Source organism: Anopheles arabiensis, chromosome 3, assembly GCF_016920715.1.
Source record: "Anopheles arabiensis isolate DONGOLA chromosome 3, AaraD3, whole genome shotgun sequence".
Classification (NCBI taxonomy): domain Eukaryota; kingdom Metazoa; phylum Arthropoda; class Insecta; order Diptera; family Culicidae; genus Anopheles; species Anopheles arabiensis.
Window position 1 is genome coordinate 38667692 of NC_053518.1, and position 20254 is coordinate 38687945.

General features: G+C 42.5%; 2 protein-coding genes across 2 annotated transcripts in view; both read left to right on the forward strand.

Annotated features, from left to right (window-relative positions):
- The window catches only part of LOC120899783 (neural-cadherin-like), a gene marked incomplete at its 5' end in the record, with an annotated part of 638244 nt that overhangs the window by 91261 nt on the left and 526729 nt on the right, over positions 1–20254 (forward strand). The gene's annotated exons all lie outside the window — the stretch shown is intronic.
- Positions 4464–12991, forward strand: LOC120903401 (neural-cadherin-like). The gene is given in 5 exon segments (XM_040312820.1): positions 4464–8863; positions 8945–9115; positions 9208–9449; positions 9548–9757; positions 9985–12991. Coding segments are annotated over 5 exon segments (4305 nt in total). The 5' UTR covers positions 4464–5432; the 3' UTR covers positions 10236–12991.

Below are 20254 nucleotides of genomic sequence, written 5' to 3' on the forward strand. Positions count from 1 at the left end.
ATGCTGCCAAATACTGTAACCTTCACTTTCACACCAAGGAAATTATGCTTACAGAAATAGTGAAGAACCGTGCCCAAACCTTTCATACATCCTTGGTAACCATTACTTTAAAGATGACCTCACGAGTGCACGAAAAAAAAATTAAAATTTCTGCTATAAATACCGATAAATCTCCAGCCCGCTTGTAAGTATCTTTTCACTTGCGCTGTGACCAATGGAAAAGGTGTGCTCTTAAGAGAAACAGGGCACTTGTCTTCCTCAAAAGCACAACGACGATGCGTACGTGGCATAGTGTCCCACTGGGGATAGCGTCCGGTGGTCATCGGTAGGTTGTTTCAACTATCCCCATCCGCCCAAAGACTATTGGGCACTGAGAATATCATTTGTATTTTGCATTAGCTTCATAAAGGCTTAGAAAAGACACTCTCTACTGCAAGGACGTGCATGTGTGATGGTAGCAGCCTTTTGGCAGCACTTTCCTGGGGTGAAGTGAAATAAATGACCTCCGTACGATGGAAGACACTTATCAATTTTATTGGTTTTGCCATTGCACAAGCTCAGTGCGACAACGCACAAATTCGTTGGATGAGCATGTCTTTGGAAAACACCTGTTTGATTTATGAGATAGTTTGCTGAACGATCACAAAATTGTCAGCTAGTGAGGAGATGGTGAAGGATGTGGTGATGCTGATGGAGGCTGTTGGAAATAAACATGTTTTACTATTGAACGACGGTGGTCATAGCTAATGTGGTAGTTTTTCAGCTTAAAGCATTCAGAAATTAATCGTCAATTTCCCAGTGTATCCCAGGGTTAGCCTAGTTGCTTGCTTGGTATAGAATTAATTGAGAGTTTAAATTGAATGGAAACATTTATGTTTTTTTTTTTTAATTTTCCTATCATTTTTGAACAACAACATTCATTTGGTAATAATTGTTTTCAATATTTGTTTTCTATTATGTCACCTCTTTTTGCAATCCAAAAAATAATTACAAACATCGTACCGAATCAATACAACGCAAATAATTATAAAAAATACCGCCCGTACCGATAAACGTCAAATAATCAAGCATCTTTCCCGCTTTTGCATACGAACCGAGCCGTCTTCAGTCTGTTTCGCTTCCGTGCACGTAAGTAAAAATACTTTGAGTGAGGCAAAAGCATAATCTTATTTACCGAGCACCGTGCAGTGCCACACATGAGCCTCCGGTTTTCTCTCGTTTCAACCCTTCTTGTCGCACGCTGGACAATATTTTCTGGCAGCATTTGCAATGTGACGGGAAAACGATAACGACCATAACAACGTCAACGTGCGCTCAACCAAAGCCACGATGGGATCGATTCCCCCAATCCAATATCTGGTTTGTCCTGTTGTCCGTAACTACGTCCCCATTGCAACCACTAGTTGATGATGGTGAAAGTCAGTCATCGAAAAGCACGTACTGCCATCGGTTGCTTCACTACACGTCAACGGGACCCCTTCGCTCTGGAGCACATACTAACGAGGTGAAAGATAAATCTTAACAAGCTTATGACGTGGTAAAGATGTCATTATGAAAATTCTATCCTGAAAAATGCTTTTCTGCGTTCACTCTCTATCTTTTTGCCTCTTTATTCCTCCGTTTTCTCGATGTTTTTCTATTTTCGTTATCGTACGTCTCAAGCGATCATTATTTGTGGGTAGAGGCCCGTTGATATTTTCTTACCAGTACCATGCCACTGTCGCTAGACACCTTGGCCTGACGTTCCAACGCATACAAGACGCATCCTGTTCCGAGCGTCCTGTTCTGAGTATGTCGCCGAGTACCTTCTCCTATAGCATGCTCTAGCCTTGTGTTACACTTTGTCATGTTCCCAGGCACATCGGCTGCCACTGGCGTCATCTGTGTTTCTGTGCTGAGATTGTGGCTGTATGTTGTTTAACTAACTTCCTGCACCCTATTTACTTTTGTATGTGTGTTGTATGTGTGGGTGATTTGGAGGAGGGGGGGGATTCTAACGCTACTCCGCTGTTAGTCCAATCCTTCACACATTCTCGCGTGGTTGGTGATGATTGATGGTTCACAGTAGACACACATTTAAAGCGCCTCAACTGCTCCCACGAAGTTTGCTCCAATAAAAACCTCCCTCCAGCCAAGCAGCAAAGCGAGTTGTTGGCGAAGCGATTTAGCAAAACCAGACCGCTATTTAATGCCTCTGGCACTGTACACATCCAGTAGCCCAGCTTCATCCGATCCCCACGTCGGGTGAAATGCTTTCCGCTTAATTATGTGCTATCACCGAAAACTAACGCATCGCCAACTGACTTCTGATTGCGAGTTTTCCCCATTTGCCTTCGCGCAGGGGATACGTCACTCGGTGCGTCGCTAAGCTTGTGTACGTTACTAACTTTGACTAGAATGAGCGTGAAATCTGAGAAGAAAACTTTTTAATGAATATAAATACACACCCGTAACACATTCTTTCCGGTTGGCGTCGGTATTTTGCCCTCACCCTTCCCGAAAGCTCATTTAATGTGACCTCCACATTCGTATCCTTGACATTGATGCGTTCTCAGAACCACCCTTTCGACGATCCGACTCTGAGTGATACACACATACATACACAATGTTTGCACTAGAAATAAGATTGAATGAACATGAACATGAATTAGCTGCTAACAAAAAATGGCCATTTCAGCTCATTCACCCGAAGCTGCACCGACAACACAGGCAAAGCGTAAAGATCTGTACAAACTTTAGGAAAAGAATATCCTGCGTGAAGGTCAAGAAAATTACCAATAGATTGAAGAAGGAAAATGTCGCTGCGAAGAGATAGAAGATAAAACTCTGTGCAGCTATCAATTAGAATAAAATTTCATAAAAATTTACAAAACCACCGGCAAACTGGTTGAGTCGTGCTGGTTGCTTTTCTATTCCTTATTCCTCTACTCTATACACTTGTGGTTATGATACAAACCTACACCTCCTTACAGAAGGAGACAAATTCTCTGTTTTATTTAATCGATGCGATTTTCCACTTCAATGCTCAGCTCTTTTGTATATAACGAGGGGTATTGCAACAGACACACATGCAGCAAAAGCTGAGCTTTTTAAATGCGCAGCTCAACATAGAACTTTTCCTGTCTTGTGAGAATGGAGAGAAAATAATTGAACATAAAATAGAACGATAAGAACGCTTTCTGCCATGATTAAAGGAGGGGAATTCTTTCTGCTTTCTTTTCTATTGAACCACTTGTATAGCAGCAGTGCAGTGCCTACGGTGGTGCTGTATGTAAATCGGGAAACTATTATACAATTGCTCCATTGGAAAGAAATGTGCAGTGCAAATTCCAATCACGTTTGACTCTTTGTTTTTTTTACGGAAGAGATATTAACGCTTAGAATAAAATGGAATACGTATGAGGGATTTACGGAGGAGACTAACCTATGGGAAAGCACATGAAAACATTACCGCTTCAAGTCCATTCCGTTAACAGTTATATACACTTAGCTCATATGAGGCTCAAGTAATTGTACATGTTGTTCGGAAACGATCAATCAACACATCATTATCATCCTTTATCTATGTTTCTCTTCCTCTTGTTTGTATTGAAGGCAATAAAACAAACAGCAATCAATCACAAGCTCCAGCGACCAAGTAAGCTACGTTGCAATCACAATAACTTACTCAGACTGACTGAAGCAACATTATTGAGCTAATGAAGGCATAACTGTCTCGAGCTGCCATACACCTGCTAGGTTCGAGCTGGAATTGAACGTCACGTTTGACTGGTGTGTTAGCGGCAAATATATTGAACGATTTCATCTCTAACTAGACGAATTACTCCTTAGTATACAATATCATCAAGCAGTGCAATTTGCAGTAATAAATGAAAAACTAATTTTCCAACTGACAGCCAATGGAATTGAATTTGCTGTGCCAAGCGCAACCGACCTACCAAAACACGCCAGGTGTACGTTGATGTTTTCTGCCCAATCTCACCGATCCGAACGAGAAAATGGTCATGCCAATCATCCGGTTACAAAGAATTCATATTTCCCGTTCACGATTGCTACGATGCTGACTGAGCTTGACAGGGCGCAGAGCAAACCTGAGAAAGGCTATCGTACCCCTTGCGGCTTTGCAATTTCTGAATTTCATTGAGTCAATTTTCCTTTGTTGGGCGATTTCTGTAGTTTGTAGAAACAATCGTTCCCTTTTGTTTACTTTTCTGAATTTTCGTGTTTCGCCTTTATACGGTATTTTTACATCCACTGCCGCTTATTGCCTCTCATGTCTTTCCCCTCGTCCTGAACAGGTTACCGCCTCGGATGCCGACGTGGAGCGTCCAAACAACATCATCTACTTTCTGACTGGGGCTGGTATTAACATCGAAAATCCCTCTGATAGCTACTTTGACATCAACAAGGCCACTGGGGAAATATTTGTGCTTAAGGTAGGTCAACATTCTACACTTGGAAGCGTACGCAAGATTTAACAACCGTTATCTGCCAGTGACGACACACAAAACGGAAGCACTGAAGTTAACCGTGACGGTAAGCAATGTAAAGGAATTAAAAAAAACCTGCAACATAACACTGCAGACAACTTAGAAATGAAATGGAGAACACCTTTTATGTTCGTATGGTTGATAAGATTCGACCAGAGCGGTGCATGGCAAAACCCATTTACCATCCAAAGCCGAATGGATGTGATGACCGTTTTGTTTCAGAATTGTTTGAGCGTTGGAAGTCGTTGCAAACATTTAAGAGCAAGTTTATTTTCGGTACAGAAACTTACACGTCTGCAAGACTTAATGTGCCTCTGCTGTTCGATGAAGCCTTGGCCCGATGGAGAAACTTTTCGATGTCAAAACTGGATTCTGGTCTCCTCTACAGTTTTGAATAACTTCCCGCTTGTGCCATGTGCTGGGTCTCAAAATGATTCGTGTGGGACTAAAAGTACACTCTATCGAGCTCGGTATACCGGATACTAGTTTAACTTCAAGAAAATACAGTATTTTAATTAAATCAACCAATTTTGTAAACTTTCTCTTGCCGGCAACGAACAAAACCGACGCAATGGACCAGCAATGTTCCGAGTCTTGTTAGGCTTCATTAAGTCAAACAAAATTTCATTTCAAAATTATTTAATTGAAAAATGCATCCCAAGCGATAAGATCTATGCTAGTGAAAACTAAAAACTTTTTTCTTCCTCTCTTGCCTATTGTTCTCCTTTCCCACCATTTCCTCCAAATGTTCAGCCCCTTAACCGAGATCCACCACACGGACGAGCGTCTTGGAAGTTTACCGTCTTTGCGCAGGACGAAGGAGGCGAGGGTTTGGTGGGCTTTACGGAGGTTCAGATCAACCTGAAAGACGTCAACGACAATGCGCCCCAGTTCCCGAACGGGATTGCGTACGGCAACGTGACCGAAAATGGCCCCATCGGCATGTACGTGATGACAATAAAGGCCGAAGACTATGACGATATCAACGAAGGCACTAACGCGAAGATCATTTATTCGATCGAGAAGAACGCTATCGAGGAGGATACTGGTTTGCCGATCTTCGACATCAATCCGGACACGGGACTCATCACGACGGCGGTATGCTGTCTCGATCGGGAGAAGACGCCCGACTACTCGCTGCAGATAGTGGCCACCGATGGCGGAGGTTTGAAGGGTACGGGGACAGCTTCCATCAAGGTGAAGGATCTGAATGATATGCCGCCTCGTTTCACCAAGGACGAGTGGTTCGTCGAGGTTGAGGAAACCGATGGTAGTGTGCTGCCCGAGGCTCCGATACTAACCGTGACGGTGAATGACGATGATGAGATAAACAATTTCCAGTATAAAATCATTGAAAGCAGTGGTTACGGGGCGGATAAGTTCGCGATGGTAAAGAACGCGGACGGTACGGGGAGTTTGAAGGTGGTCCAGCCGCTAGACTATGAGGATCCGATGCAGATAAATGGCTTTCGATTTCGGATACAGGTGATTGATAACGATGAGATTGACGAGAGCGACAAGTACCACGTTGACCATTCGTGGGTGATTGTGAAGTTGAAGGATATTAACGATAATACGCCTCGCTTCAAGAAGCCGCACATCGAGGCGGCTGTGTATGAAAACGCGGACGTGGGGAAAAACTTGGGCACCTTCAAGGCGGTCGACATTGACAAGGGCGGTAAGAGCAAAATTACCTACAGCATTAACCGTGCTACGGACCGAAAGCGCCAGTTTGCCATCGACCAGGAAGTTACGGAGACGATCCAGCGTGAACTGGATCGGGAAGCGATGGCGAAACACTCACTTGAAATTTTGGCCACCGATGACGGTGTACCGCCGCGCACGGCCTCCGCCATCTTGACTGTGCTGGTGAAGGACATCAACGATAATGCGCCGGTATTCGCGGAAGATTATCGGCCCATTCTGCTCGAAAACTCACCGCCGTCGAAGATTATCGAAATCTCCGCCGTCGATAAGGATGACCGACTAGAGGGCAATGGGGCACCGTTCCAGTTCCGCATGGACCCGGACGCAGACGATGTGATTCGGACGTCATTCAAGGTGGAGCAGAGTAACAAGGGTGACGGTATGGCGATCATTTCATCGCTTGGTTCGTTCGATCGCGAGTACCGCAAGCAGTACACCATTCCAATTGTTATCAAGGACTCGGGAACGCCATCCCATACCGGCACCAGCACGCTGACGATCACGATCGGTGATCTGAACGATAACATCATGCAGCCCGGCTCCAAGGAGGTGATCGTGTACAACTACCAAGGCCAGGCGCCAGACACACCGATCGGGCGTGTGTTCGTTAACGATCTCGACGATTGGGACACCTCGGACAAGCTGTTCTATTGGGATGAGGCCGAGAATCCACGCTTCAAGCTAGACGACACATCCGGCATGGTGACGATGCGGCGCGGTGCTCGCGAAGGACGCTACAAGCTGCGCTTCAAGATCTACGACCGCAAGCACGCGCAGGAATCGTACGCGAACATGTCGGTAGTGGTGAAGCACATCTCCTACGAGGCGATCGTCAACTCCGGCTCAATCCGGCTGATCGGCATTACGGATGAGGACTTTATACGCATCTGGAACTATCGTACCCAGAACATCTTCCGCAGCAAGCTGGAGCGGTTCCGGGACAAGCTGGCGGAGCTGCTGAACGTGGACGTGAAGAATGTGGACGTGTTCAGTGTGCAGATGAAGGACCGCTCGGTGCCACTAACCGATGTGCGGTTCGCCGTGCACGGCGCGTACTTCTACAAGGCGGTGCAGCTGAACGGCGTGATACTGCTGCACAAGGAGGAAATCGAGCAGGAGGTGGGCATCAACATTACGATGGTGAACGTGGACGAGTGTCTGCTGGAGAATGCGGACTGTGCCGGGTCATGCACCAGCATCATCGAGGTTCAAACGAACCCCTGCCTGGTGAATGCGAACAAAACCGCCCTGGTTGGGGTGCAGATTAACTCCACGGCGGAGTGTGTATGCAGCTCGCGAGAGTACAAGCAGCAACAGACCTGCAAATCCCATCCCTGTCTGAACGGCGGTCGCTGCATCGATTCCAAGTCGGGTATCAAGTGCTCGTGTCCACCTAGCTACAAGGGACCCCGCTGTCAGCAGGTCATACGTAGCTTCCGTGGCAGTGGCTGGGCCTGGTACCCACCGCTCGACATGTGCGACAAGTCGCATATTAGCGTCGAGATCATCACAACGAAGCCGGATGGTTTAATTTTCTACAACGGACCTATCACACCACCGAAGGAGGACGACACGTCCAAGCAGCTGTCCGACTTTATTGCACTCGAGCTGGAGCAGGGTTATCCTCGGTTTCTCATTGATTACGGCTCGGGTACGCTAGAGTTACGCATCGCGACCAAACATCCGCTCAACGATGGCGAATGGCACCGGATCGATCTGTTCTGGGACACTGAGCAGGTGAAGATGGTGGTCGATTTCTGCAAGACGGCCGAAATTACCGAAGCCGACGACGGCAACCTGGTCGAGTTTATCGACCACACCTGCCAGGCGCTGGGCAAGGTGCCGCAGTTCAACGAATATCTGAATCTCAACACGCCGCTCCAGATTGGCGGTGTGTTTAGGGACAAGTTTGACTACACGTACAGTCGCTGGCAGTACATGCCGGTGGGGGTCGGTTTCGAAGGGTGCATTCGCGAGTTTAAGCACAACGGAATTCTGTACGACCTGTCCCACCCGGGACTGTCTAAGGGTAGTGCGCCCGGTTGTTTGTACACGCAGGAGGTGTGTGATCTGAATCCACAGGTCACCCGGTGTCTCGAGCACGGCAAGTGTGTCGGTAGCTATGTCGAGGCCAAGTGTGAATGCAATCCCGGTTGGACGGGCACGTACTGCAGCTTGCCGACCACGCCGACCATCTTCAAGACGTACAGTTACGTGAAGTACGCGCTCAGCTTCGAGCCGGACAAGTTCACGACGCAGATTCAGCTGCGGTTACGCACACGTGAAACGTACGGCGAGCTGTTTCGTATCAGCGATCAGCATATACGCAAGTACGGCATCATCGAGCTGAAGGATGCCAAGGTGTACTTCCGGTACAGCTTAAACACGGGCCAAGTGGAGGAGCAGGAGGTAGCGTTGACTGCGGTCGAGGTGGACGACGGACAGTGGCACGTGGTGAAGGTGCAACGGTACGGCTCAGCGGCCATCCTGGAGCTGGACGGAGGTGAGGGTGCCAACTTCAACCAAAGCTTCTCGTTCGACGGACATCAGTGGCTGTCAGTGGACAAGCAGGAGGGTGTGTATGCAGGTGGCAAGCCAGAGTTCACTGGCATCAAGACGTACGATGTCAAATCGGACTATCAAAAGAGTTGCATCGACGATATCAGGTAAGTCTAGCGGGTATGACGGCAAAGCGTTTCTGGGTGTCGTTTGATAATATTCTCTTCCTGTTCATGCCCTGCCAATAGATTGGACGGTAAAAGCTTGCCACTTCCGCCAGCCACCAACGGTACCCAGTGGGGTCAGGCCACGATGGCGAAGAACATCGACCGCTACTGTTCCTCCAACAATCCTTGCCAGAACGCGTACTGTCCAGATCCGTTCGAGTGTGTCGACCTGTGGAACAAGTAAGAGTGCGCGTAAGTACCTCGATGTCCACTGTGAGAGTTCCTGTGTCTTTTTGGTCACTTAGCTAACAGCTTGTGTTTGGATTCAACCTTTTTTGTTACAGTTGTGGTGTTGGTATGACTATCTCACCGGAAGGCAAAACCTGCATCGATCGAAATGAGTGTCTAGACTATCCTTGTCTAAATGGAGGCACATGCATAAACCAGGAGCCGCGCCAAAAGTACAAATGCATCTGTCCAGACTCGTACTGGGGCGAGAGTTGTGAGTTTCTGAAAGAACGACAAGCGATTAAAATCAGCACCAGTGCCTTGGCCGCCGTTATAGCCGGCCTATTACTGATCATTAGTAAGTGGAATCGTGTCTCGATGTGCTTTAAACATTATTTTGTAGATCGTTTTTAAAGACAAGTTGTGTTTTTGTTTCGTCCTTTCCACACGCAACAGTTTTACTGTTTGTTTATTTTTCCTGCTCCCGGCGTCGTTCGGCTAACTTCAACAAGAAGCCGGCCACCAAGGACGACATCCACGAAAACATCATCAACTACTGCGACGAAGGTGGTGGCGAGAACGACATGACAGCGGTTGACATGAAGACACTCAAGATCCCGATTGGACAGCTGCCAGAGCTTGTTCAACATAAGGCACCGCTAGTACGTAAGTAACGTGTTTTGTTTGCATATGCCGTTTTGGGGGTTGTATTGCTAGTATGTATTCCCCTCTTCAGCATCGCCCTATCTTTATTTGTTTCTTCAATGTTACGAGTTGTATACGTCAGTTCTTTGTTTGTAATCTAATGGGAAGCTCATTTATATCTGTGGGCCAACAACGCTTTCCTAACAATGTTTCATTATGTTCTGTCCATTCCACGAACACACCAAAAGGTCCAGATATTGCCGTCGTGTCCGACCAGGTCGTCGGCAAGGTGGACGTGTTCCTGGACGACCGGAAGCGACGCGTCGACATCGACTCAGCATCCGGGCCATTCGACGATCTGCGTAACTACGCCTACGAAGGTTGTGCGAGTACCTCTGGCTCGCTAAGTTCCTTACAGTCAGGTAAATCAAAAAAATCGCCCAAACCCATAATAATCTTCCAAACCTGCCCCGAACAGCACACGACGATAAACACCTAAACTGTCCTCCCTGTTCCTACCGTTTCGATAAGTTAATCAATATTTACGAACCAAGCGAAGCGCAGATCGAAGATGACGATGTTAGTTAAGAGTAACTGTAGCTATCGCAGGTGTTGTACGTCTCTTGTTCCCTAGGTCAACAAGAAACAAGATAAGCAAAGTCGTCGTATATGAAACACGATTTTGGTGATTTTCTCACCAGCGTGCTGGTGGAACGGTATATATTCTCTGTAAAATAGTCCATTAAAATCTATACTTACATGCTAATACCCGCGGAAACGATCGTTCGAGCCGAGACGGATTTATAGCATTGCATTTTTGCACTGCACCATTTCGCAGGAAAACAAGAAATTGCAAAATTGATGAGAGTGCATAGTTACAGAGCAAATTTAAATCGAAATGTATTAACCTTCAATAGATGGTTCCTTAAGGCTACAGACGAACGGTGCAGCTTGCAGGGTTGGATTTCTCAGAAAACAAGAGCATTAAATGCTCGCTATAATTACGTAAGGTAAATGGAGCATCATTGTGACAATTCCAGAAATTGTCAGCCGATTAACAGTAAATCATGCATGTAAAAATCGAATCTACAACCCAAATATATCGTGTAGACACGTACTAGTTTCGTGCCATTAGTGACACTGTAAAAACAGTAAATATTTCAATTTGAAAGCACAAATTGTTGAAAGAAAACGAGTTCCCTGAGCAGAAATTACATGAATGGAAACTAGAAAGAGATTGCTAATTAATGGAGCCAAAAAGATGTTGTTTTTAAAATGATATCGTCTATTTGCAAAATGTGTACACGTGTTCCTTGAGAAGGTGAGCGAAGCCACATTGCCATGTTGGTAAATTGCATCCAGAAAATGATCGAACAATGTTGATCTGGTGAAAGCGAACCAACGCAGTAACTGTATGGTGTAGCCCATGCTTCAAATCGATAATGTTGTTTGCATATTTTCTGTAATTTTTTTTCGTTACTGCAATCGAACAAACAATGCGATAATCAGAGACGAAAACTCTGCTCAATAGATGAAAGTCCTGAGAAACCTTGGAATAGTAAAACGTCGTACACTCCGATATTCGCAACCCTTGTGATGAACTCGTCCCAATGGGGTAAACGCCCTTCCGGAAAAGCACAAACAAGATCCAATGAAAATTAAAGCAGAAACCAATAATCAAACGAACCTACATACGCACATCAAACTCATCCACCGTAGACAAGTTACAAAGCAAACACGAACTAACCATCCCCCAAAACTGCCTGTTGAGCTATTGTTGCCAAAGCAGTTGTGACAGCCGAAATAGGCCGCCACGATCAACCAGGTTCTAGCCGCTCCCGAAATCCGAACGAACAAAACCGAATGCTTAGTGGTGTTTAGAGATCATTAGCGATCAATAAGCCGGAGAAGCGAACGCGTGTGTGCGCTAGAGCTGAAATAAATACTTTTGTCGGATTAAAACAAGCAGCGAGATTAACGTGAGTTTTTATTTATTTTAACAATAGTTAAAGTTAAAGAAACCATTAGAATTTTTTGTCGCAAAATTCTACAGCTATATTAGGGAGCTACTGTTGGCCAATTTGAGAAGCGTTTATTGAACGAGTTGCAATGAATGAACGTTAATAAAGTGTAGTTTGCTGCATTTTCCTAATGCTCTGCAATCCTATGCGTCCGGAAGGCAGAAATGCATCCTGATTGTACAGAGGAGATTCGCTTAACAAATAGCATACTGATGGTTGATAATGTACGATTAAAAGTACTTCCTTTCGATATATATTTCCTGCATCTATATTCTATCGGAGCATGCATTTACACATTTTATAAGATTATTAAACAGTTGAGGTTGGGTAGAACGTTGGGATTTTGAGTAGAAGAAGTAATAGATTTATACAGCTTCTATTGTTGTGCTCTTTAGTTCGGGTATTTTTGACTATCGAAAGATGAACGAATTGTTGACTTTCAAGTTGCTGTGATTCATTCTTCCAGCAATGGTATCTAATTTATTGTTGCGCTTATTTATACTGTCGCCTCAATCCGATCGTACTTCATGTGTAATCCATCTGCAGTGATTGTTAAATGCTAGCAAAAGAAAGAAAAATCGTTTACGGTTTCTAGTTAGATACTGCCACCCGAGATGTGAAAGGATTGTTATTCAGCTAGCTGAATCAAGTTCAAACCCATATTTGATACTTATCTGTCTGCTAGATCGGCCATCGAGGTTGTAATAAAGAAAAATTAAACATGAAACGATCGTAGTGTGGGTAAAAAAGGGGAACTTTTTCGATAGTATTGACAAAAGAATCCGATTTACGTAGCAAATACAGTTAATTCATCTAATTGTGTATGTGTGTGTAAACGAGATGGGGGGAAATGTAACATACAATACCAGAAATAAACGATAAATATATTTCGTCCCCAAAAAACGAAAGCAAAAATAAATCAAAACTACACAAATATGTCCAAATGGTAATCGACAGAAATAGGTTAATTTTTCCATCGATTATTTCCATGCCACCTTTGCGCTGAAATAAAAGTTAGACGAATAAAAAAGTGAGTACGTTCAAAATCATGGTAGTACATACGAACGAATTGGTGACGTGTGAAGAAAAGGAAGCAAAACAACAAAAACACAAGGAGGTCAAATGAAAAAAAAAAACATAAAAATCAAATGAAAAAGTCGTACGTGCATATGTGAGGAACGTAAGTTGTAAAGATAAGAGTTTAATAAAAAATAAATAAATACAAACAAATTAAGCCACAATTGTGTTGCATTTATAATGTTTTAAGAGTGAAAGAAAAAATGTTACGACAAACAGCAGATAACAGGTAATAAAATGAAAGAAGGAAATTAAAAAAATATTTCAATGTTATGAAATTTATGACAAACATATGAAATAAAAATGAAACGATCTCCATGGATGAGTATGTAACAAAAGTTGTTAGAAAATTTCAGATGAATATATTAATTCATCTAATTATGCTTATAGTTCTTTTTCAATCCTTGAGCTTTTGATGCAGCTATTTATGACAGCTTTATTTTATTTGTGCGTGTATTTATGTTGTAGTTTTATCAATGCTGAATTTAAATTTTAACTCATGTGGTTGAACGCAACAGTGAGGAACGTAGGAAGCATTCATGTTGTGGTGTTTGATTTTTGTTCTGAACGAATTTAATTATCGAAAGTGTTAAGCCGGAAACTTCTTGGCTCAAGCAATTGCGCATAATGCTTTCACTGTGCCTGCAATCATCTGCGGTTCATCATTGTATACTTTTGCTTTTAGGGCGCTATAGGAGAACCAGCCAACAATTTAGTATTAATTTTACTACCAAATATACTACACTCGGATTAGGCACGGCAGACAAGTCACCGCCAACCAATATCTACAACGGGAATGAAAAGTTTTAGTCCGTGCCCGAGACAAGTGTTTGCGGGGCATCTGATTTTGAAAATTTTGAAAGAACCCGAAAAAACTCAAAGGTTTCCAGAATTGGGACGCTGGTATGGTACCGTTTTGTCCGTCAGTTCGGCAGGTTCAACTTTTCCAACTAAGTCCGCTTGGATAGTCATGCTATGCGAAGCTTGGATGGTCATGCTATGAAAATAGCAAGTATTTGTGTTGCAAACGCGACTATTTTAATTTTATAAATTTCATTTAATTCAACTTACGAGCGATCGCTTCGACGATCTCGATTGAAAACTTCACGGTAAGTTACGAATGTAAGGTAGAAAGAAACGTTAAGAAAGACAAGACTATATTTCGTAAAATCAACATACATCGCAAGACGCCTTTTTGTATGTACCCAAAATAATAAAACATAGACAGGAAACTTTGTACGATCATGCGTATCATAAATCATCTATAACGAATGCAGCTTAACAAACTTGCAACAGTATAGCACAGAATAATTAACAGCTCAGACTAGCCCAAATTATTCTACTCAGGGATCATTATCGCTACTCTAAATAAATAGTACCCTTTTCGAGGATCACCATACGAAATAAGCATAACGCGATCTGCATACGCACAACTCTGTGCAATAAAAGAACGGGATAGGATCCATGCTTCCATCCACGGTAAATAACATAAACAACCCACGCCCGTACACGACGAACGTTAGAACAGGGTAAATCATTAAAACAAGACAAGCATGCAAAAAGGATCGCAGTAAAAAAATCCATGCGAAACAAAGGATAAGGCGGGCGAACATTACATCCTCGGTCTTCGCGGAAAAGAAAAAAAAGATATGTAAAATGATTATTAACATTGAAGTAATACAGCGTAAACCTTAAAGTGTAAATGAATAAAATAAAGTTTGGATTTTTGACAAGCGGTAAAAAGAAAATTTACCAGAAAACCGACACAGAGGCGTTAATTCTTCTAATATCGATATAAAAAACAAACACACAGCCGTAATAGTTTACCAGACTATTCCTAGGTGTATCAAACACTTACTACATTTAAGATTTCTCATTCAATATAAGCAGGTAAACGGTTCACACAAGTATTTTCATACGAGTAATTGAATATCTTAGCTCAAATTTACACGACAATATAATCGTAACGTCAACGATGAAAATAAAAGTGAAATAAAATAAACAATTGCAGGCTGTGGAGTGTGGTTCCCGATTTGCTCAACACATCATTACACCGGGTCTAGAGAGGGCCATCGCCATGACAGCGCAGACATTTTTCCGCTATCCAAACCGTGAAACGTGGACGGAATACTAATCTCCCGACAGTGTACCATTTTCACCGGGCCTCCAACAAAAGAGCAGCTTCAATACAGCCATCTTACCGCCACTTCATCAGCCTGTTTGGCGAGGTTTGGCAAAGTACTGCCACTGTACTGCCGGTGGAAGCATCTACCAACGATAGGCGCAGTACCATTTTCTCGCACTCTTACATTATTATGCGTATAGGGCGACACGGTAAATGCTTCGTCCAACACTGACCGGGCCGAGTACTCCCGAAGCTACATGATTAGAGCTACGGAAGAGAAGAAAGTTCACTCTTTCGCCTTACCCCGAGACAAGTTACGGATTTTTTAGCGTCTCTAAATAAAACTCAAATCACGAAGACAGCTTAAAAAACACTTCTTTTTATTAATTACTAGCTGGCCCGAGAAACTGAGTTATGTTTGTATGGGAGCTAGAAAATCATTATTAAATTAAGTTTAGTGTAACATCTGAACGATTTTTAAGTCTTAAAACCTATTCTCATACCACCATAAGGTGTGTGCAAAGTTTCGTTGAAAATGATCCAGCCGTTTCGGAGTTTGCTCGCAACAAACACCGTGACACGAGATTTTTATATATATATAGAGATAATTTACTGCGGCCGAAAGAAATAGTGCTGTTGACAACGTCTCTACAAGGGTAATGAAGCTCTAAATGCTATTGTTCAGAGCTAGCTCAGTACAGTGTATGAACTCAATGTCTTATTTTGTCACGTGTCTCATTTGTAGCCTAGACAGAATTAGCGCAATTTTTCACTGATTCCTGCTGCTTACGACTGAGAGGCATGTGAAGGAGATGCATTTTACAATTTATACTTCGGAGTGTTTGAACCGCCAGATAATATTCACCTTAGCTGAAATGCGTCAACAATTTCAGAAGCAAGCGATTCGTAAACTTTGGTATAGCAAAGAGGTCCTTTGGCGTTGCTGTTTAGTATGGTTACCATCTTAATGTGGAATCGCTTTTAGCTCATTACGCACGCTTTCCAAGTTGTGCAGTAACAATAGTCAATGATTCTTTCAATGATCCTATTCTATCCTGTTTCAGGTTGTTTAACTACTTTTACCATCTCTTTGATTTCGACTCTACTCTCAACTCTTTTCGTAACCGTATTTTTTCTTCTAATTCTCTTTAATTATTCTTCTAAGTTTTCATTAAGTTTATGATACTCTCTACGCTCTACCTATGTTTTTTTTCTTTTTTTTTTTGCTAGGTCAAGACTAGTTTAGTTAGGCTTAGTTTTTCTTGAATTACTTTGTTTATTTGCTAGGGTTTATTTAGTTTTAAGTCTGCTTTATTTAGCCTTGATGGCGGATATTGAATTAATAAATGAAATGAAATGAAATAGTGCATCCTAACGTGGTAATGGTGTGGTATGGTTTTTATGAGGTATCCTCACGTGGTACCGGGAAATTATACCAACAAAACGTATTCAGTGACAAAATCGTTCGATTTCAATATGCAATATGAAAAATATCTAAATTAATATGCAATGCTCAACACAAATATACAAATATACAAATATATTATAATACTTTCATGGTATTTGGGTAGTTTAATGTAAATTGAACGACACATTTTCACATAGGCTTAAAACACTACACACTTTTTAGTCAACCCTTTCAATTTATTGCACGGGTACGTGCGGCTGCTCAGCATGTGTGTAGAAGCGGTATAATAGTTTATGCTGTTCGTACACCAATGCATTTAATTTCTCTTACCGAAAACGTGAACAGCGTATGACGCACTGTAAGCTGTAAGCTCTGCAACGGCTGCAAATGATAATAGTCCTTGCGCAGTGCAGCGAAATCGTAGGCAAGGTGTATTTCGAGCAAGTGTGTTTGTATGTAGGTCTGTATGAAGCTGTGCTGAAACTGCAATCTTCAAGAAAATGTGTCCCCACTACGAAGAAACTTAAGTCAGCGCCTATGTTCTCCCATTCGTACAAAATGAATCTGTGCTACGGTGGTGTATGTGCCTCTACGAGCTTTCTACCGGTATGCACCACACGGTAAAATAAGTTTACCATCGTACAACGGCCAAGCCATCGTCGCAAACTACAATTAACAAAACAATCTGCAACCGCGTCTACTGAATTATGAGCTAATTTAGGTTTTTAGAAGACGTACACTAATTTCTCTCCCATCCTGCTGATTGTTGGTTTTAACAGTTGGTTCCAAACTTTCTACCTATGGAGGCTGAGCGGCTGGTCGTATTACCGGTTTGCCACTGTAAACATTTGCACGTTTGTTATCTTTTACCTTTTTGCATCCCTCAACATTGGTGCAAATGAGCAACGAACAAAACGACCGCTAACAATTGCTCACTTTCTCGCTTTCTATCTAGCGGCGCCGGCTAACTTTGCACGTAAATAGCAAAAGTTTTGGCTGCAACTTTTACACTCCTGATTTTCAATCCTCTTCACTACTAAGCTTCCCTTCTTCTTTTCCCGGAAAGAATGGTTTTCGTGGCAGATCTTACAACCATAGTGCATACAAAACGATGGCACAAAATCCTTTCCCGTTCGATTGTTAACGGCAACAAAGAACGAACGGAAAAAAGGACACACACCCATCTCTCCATTGCACTCGATTGGCTCCTAACGGGCGCTGGACACTTTTGGGATTGCGATGCTTTTAAGGTAGAGGTTTATTTTTCTATTTTTTGAGGAAGTTTTATTTTTTCAATTTTATATTATTCACCTAAAACTAGTTCTTTTTGGTTCATTGTTGTAGCGAGAGAGTGTGTTTTCATGCCAGCGACCATGACTTTGGACAAGGGTTGCACGATGGCGGTGAATAAAAGAAGACCAACGGTACCGGTTGATTGCGTTTGGGTAAAAGTTGGTCTGCTGCATCGGATGTCAGCAAGAACCGAAACCGCGCTTCTCACCTTATTTGTTCATTTGCTGTAGCAATTTAGCTTATTATTGCTTTTGCTTATGCTCCTTCTGTGTTGAATGTTTGCGTATATAGTGGCGTATTTCGTTAAATTTTATAACTGTGCGCCCAAGTTTCTGGTTTGGTTTGAATTCGTTAGTCCTTCCCGCTCCCGATGAATGTCATAATGTTTGCACAATGGTATTTGTCATGTCGCCATCGTAGTTGCGTTTCAAACCGAAGTTCAGTTCACCATAGTTAGGAGGCGAAAAAAACATTCTGAATCAGTTGAAGAACAACTATGTGAGAAAAAATGGATGAAAAGTTGCCCTGGTGTTGAATGGATTGGTCTGAAACATAACCTGTGAGTGGTAATTTTTCTTCTGCCATTTGACATAGAACCCACAAAGTCAATTTGATAGAAACAAATTCTTCTTTTTTATCTTATTTTAAGAAGGTTTTGTGCAATATTAAAACGAATCTCAAACAGTGGTAAAGCGATCATCTACTTTTTGTGTTATGTTCCGTTGAAAAGTGCTGGAATAGCCTGAATCCCATTGCGCAACTGTTCGGCAACTTGAATTCGCTTTGAAAAGCAAATGCGATCATACGATACGCTATTACAAATCAAACCTTAAGCTAGCAACAAATTTCAATTCATATTTCTTTCCAATTAAAAAGGGTAATATGGATAGTGCTATTTGTGCATTGAAGTGCTTGTTTTTGTTGTCTATTTGCAAATAAGTGACCAAATATAGCGAATAAAAAAATCTATTAAGTAAAATGTTTTCAACTACCCTTAAATTCTAAATTTATATCTTGTTCCGATAGAATTAAACAGAAAGTGCTCCAACAACACTATAATTTTTTAAACCCCGAGCATACGATTAGATTTTATTTCGAAAGAACACCTTTACTTTAATTACTTACTCTAAGCAGTTTAAACAATCCCAATGAAGCATTAATATACAAATATAGCCAGTGATGTACAATTGACCCCTTACCCTCTTTAGCCCCGCATACTATTCATTTAGGGGATCAACTTGACTGACCACATTCGGTTGTGGAGCCATTTTGTCACACTTCGTTCGTCAGCCAACGAACATCATAAAACCATTCTCGATGCTCTGCACCATCGTTATAAGAATGATCATTTTTGTCTCTAGAACTTTTGTGGACTTTTAGCATAAATCGCATGCAATAAGCCGCACATGCCGAATAATACGCTTTTTTGAAAATAATTTGGTAATGCAAATATTCAACGGTTTCGTCACTATTGAAGTCCTTCTAACTTTTGCCGTTTTTATACGGATAAGGGACACCTTACTGTTGTGCAATAAACCGTCATAACCATTGTGGTTTGTAGACGAATATTGCTTTCCCTGCCTTCAGTATACAATGTAACAAAATAGTAAGTTTTCTAGTTTTTAAAAAAGGTATTTTTTGTTCTACATTCTACAAACACACCACTTACAAGATAAGCTCTTACTCAGTCTGGTGTGATTAAAGTTTGTTAGTTGTCCATTGCAAGCTCAGAAAATCAAGACGCCGATTTTATGCCCAAGTTTTCTGCACAAAAAAGCGGTTCAAGTACAGCAAGTGTGATTTTGCCAACACTCAAAGTTGTTACAATATCGAAGTTGTCAGCATAGCTGTACCTTTTGGCGGATCTCATTCATATTTGTGAAGTGCAGGATCGACTTGAGAGTCGTCTTTAAGAAGCACTCAACAGTAAGTATGCTCGTAAAAGGGGGAATACCTCTTCGTCTAAGGTGTACTCTGCGGCGCAAAGCAATAGTTGTGATTTAAGTATTGTAAAGGCTAAAATGCTGCCTTGCGACGAAGGGTGTACGTTTGGGTGTGGAGAGTAGCTCCCTACAATGAAATGCAAGTTGAATATCGCGATGAGAGTCAGGTGTAGAAAATGCAAAATGAAAGTCCTTTCTCAAGAGCACCAAAGAAGACAGCATCTTAACGCGAGTTGGTACTTTATCACACGCACACACCTTACGGCGAAGGGATTATATGTTTCTCCACGACTGTTTTACCACGGCGAGACGAATTGAATCAAACCCGTCAGCCAATAGTAGTTAATGCTTACCAGGGCAGGCGGCTGCAAAAGCTCCGGAAAGCTCTGTGTCCCTGACGATGCAGCTGATAAGCCACGTGCATGACGACGAATTTTACACTCCATCGCGTCACACGATCTATCACGACGATCGGCACCGGGGAAGGTAACCATATTTATGACATCCGGTACACTGTAGCGCTAAATTTATGCGTACGCTGGTATTTACCATCGAAAATGCAGCCATCATTGGTGCTCACAAATAAAACCATACATACACATACATAACATTGCATACAGCGTATGATACTGAATTACGATTCTAAAGAAC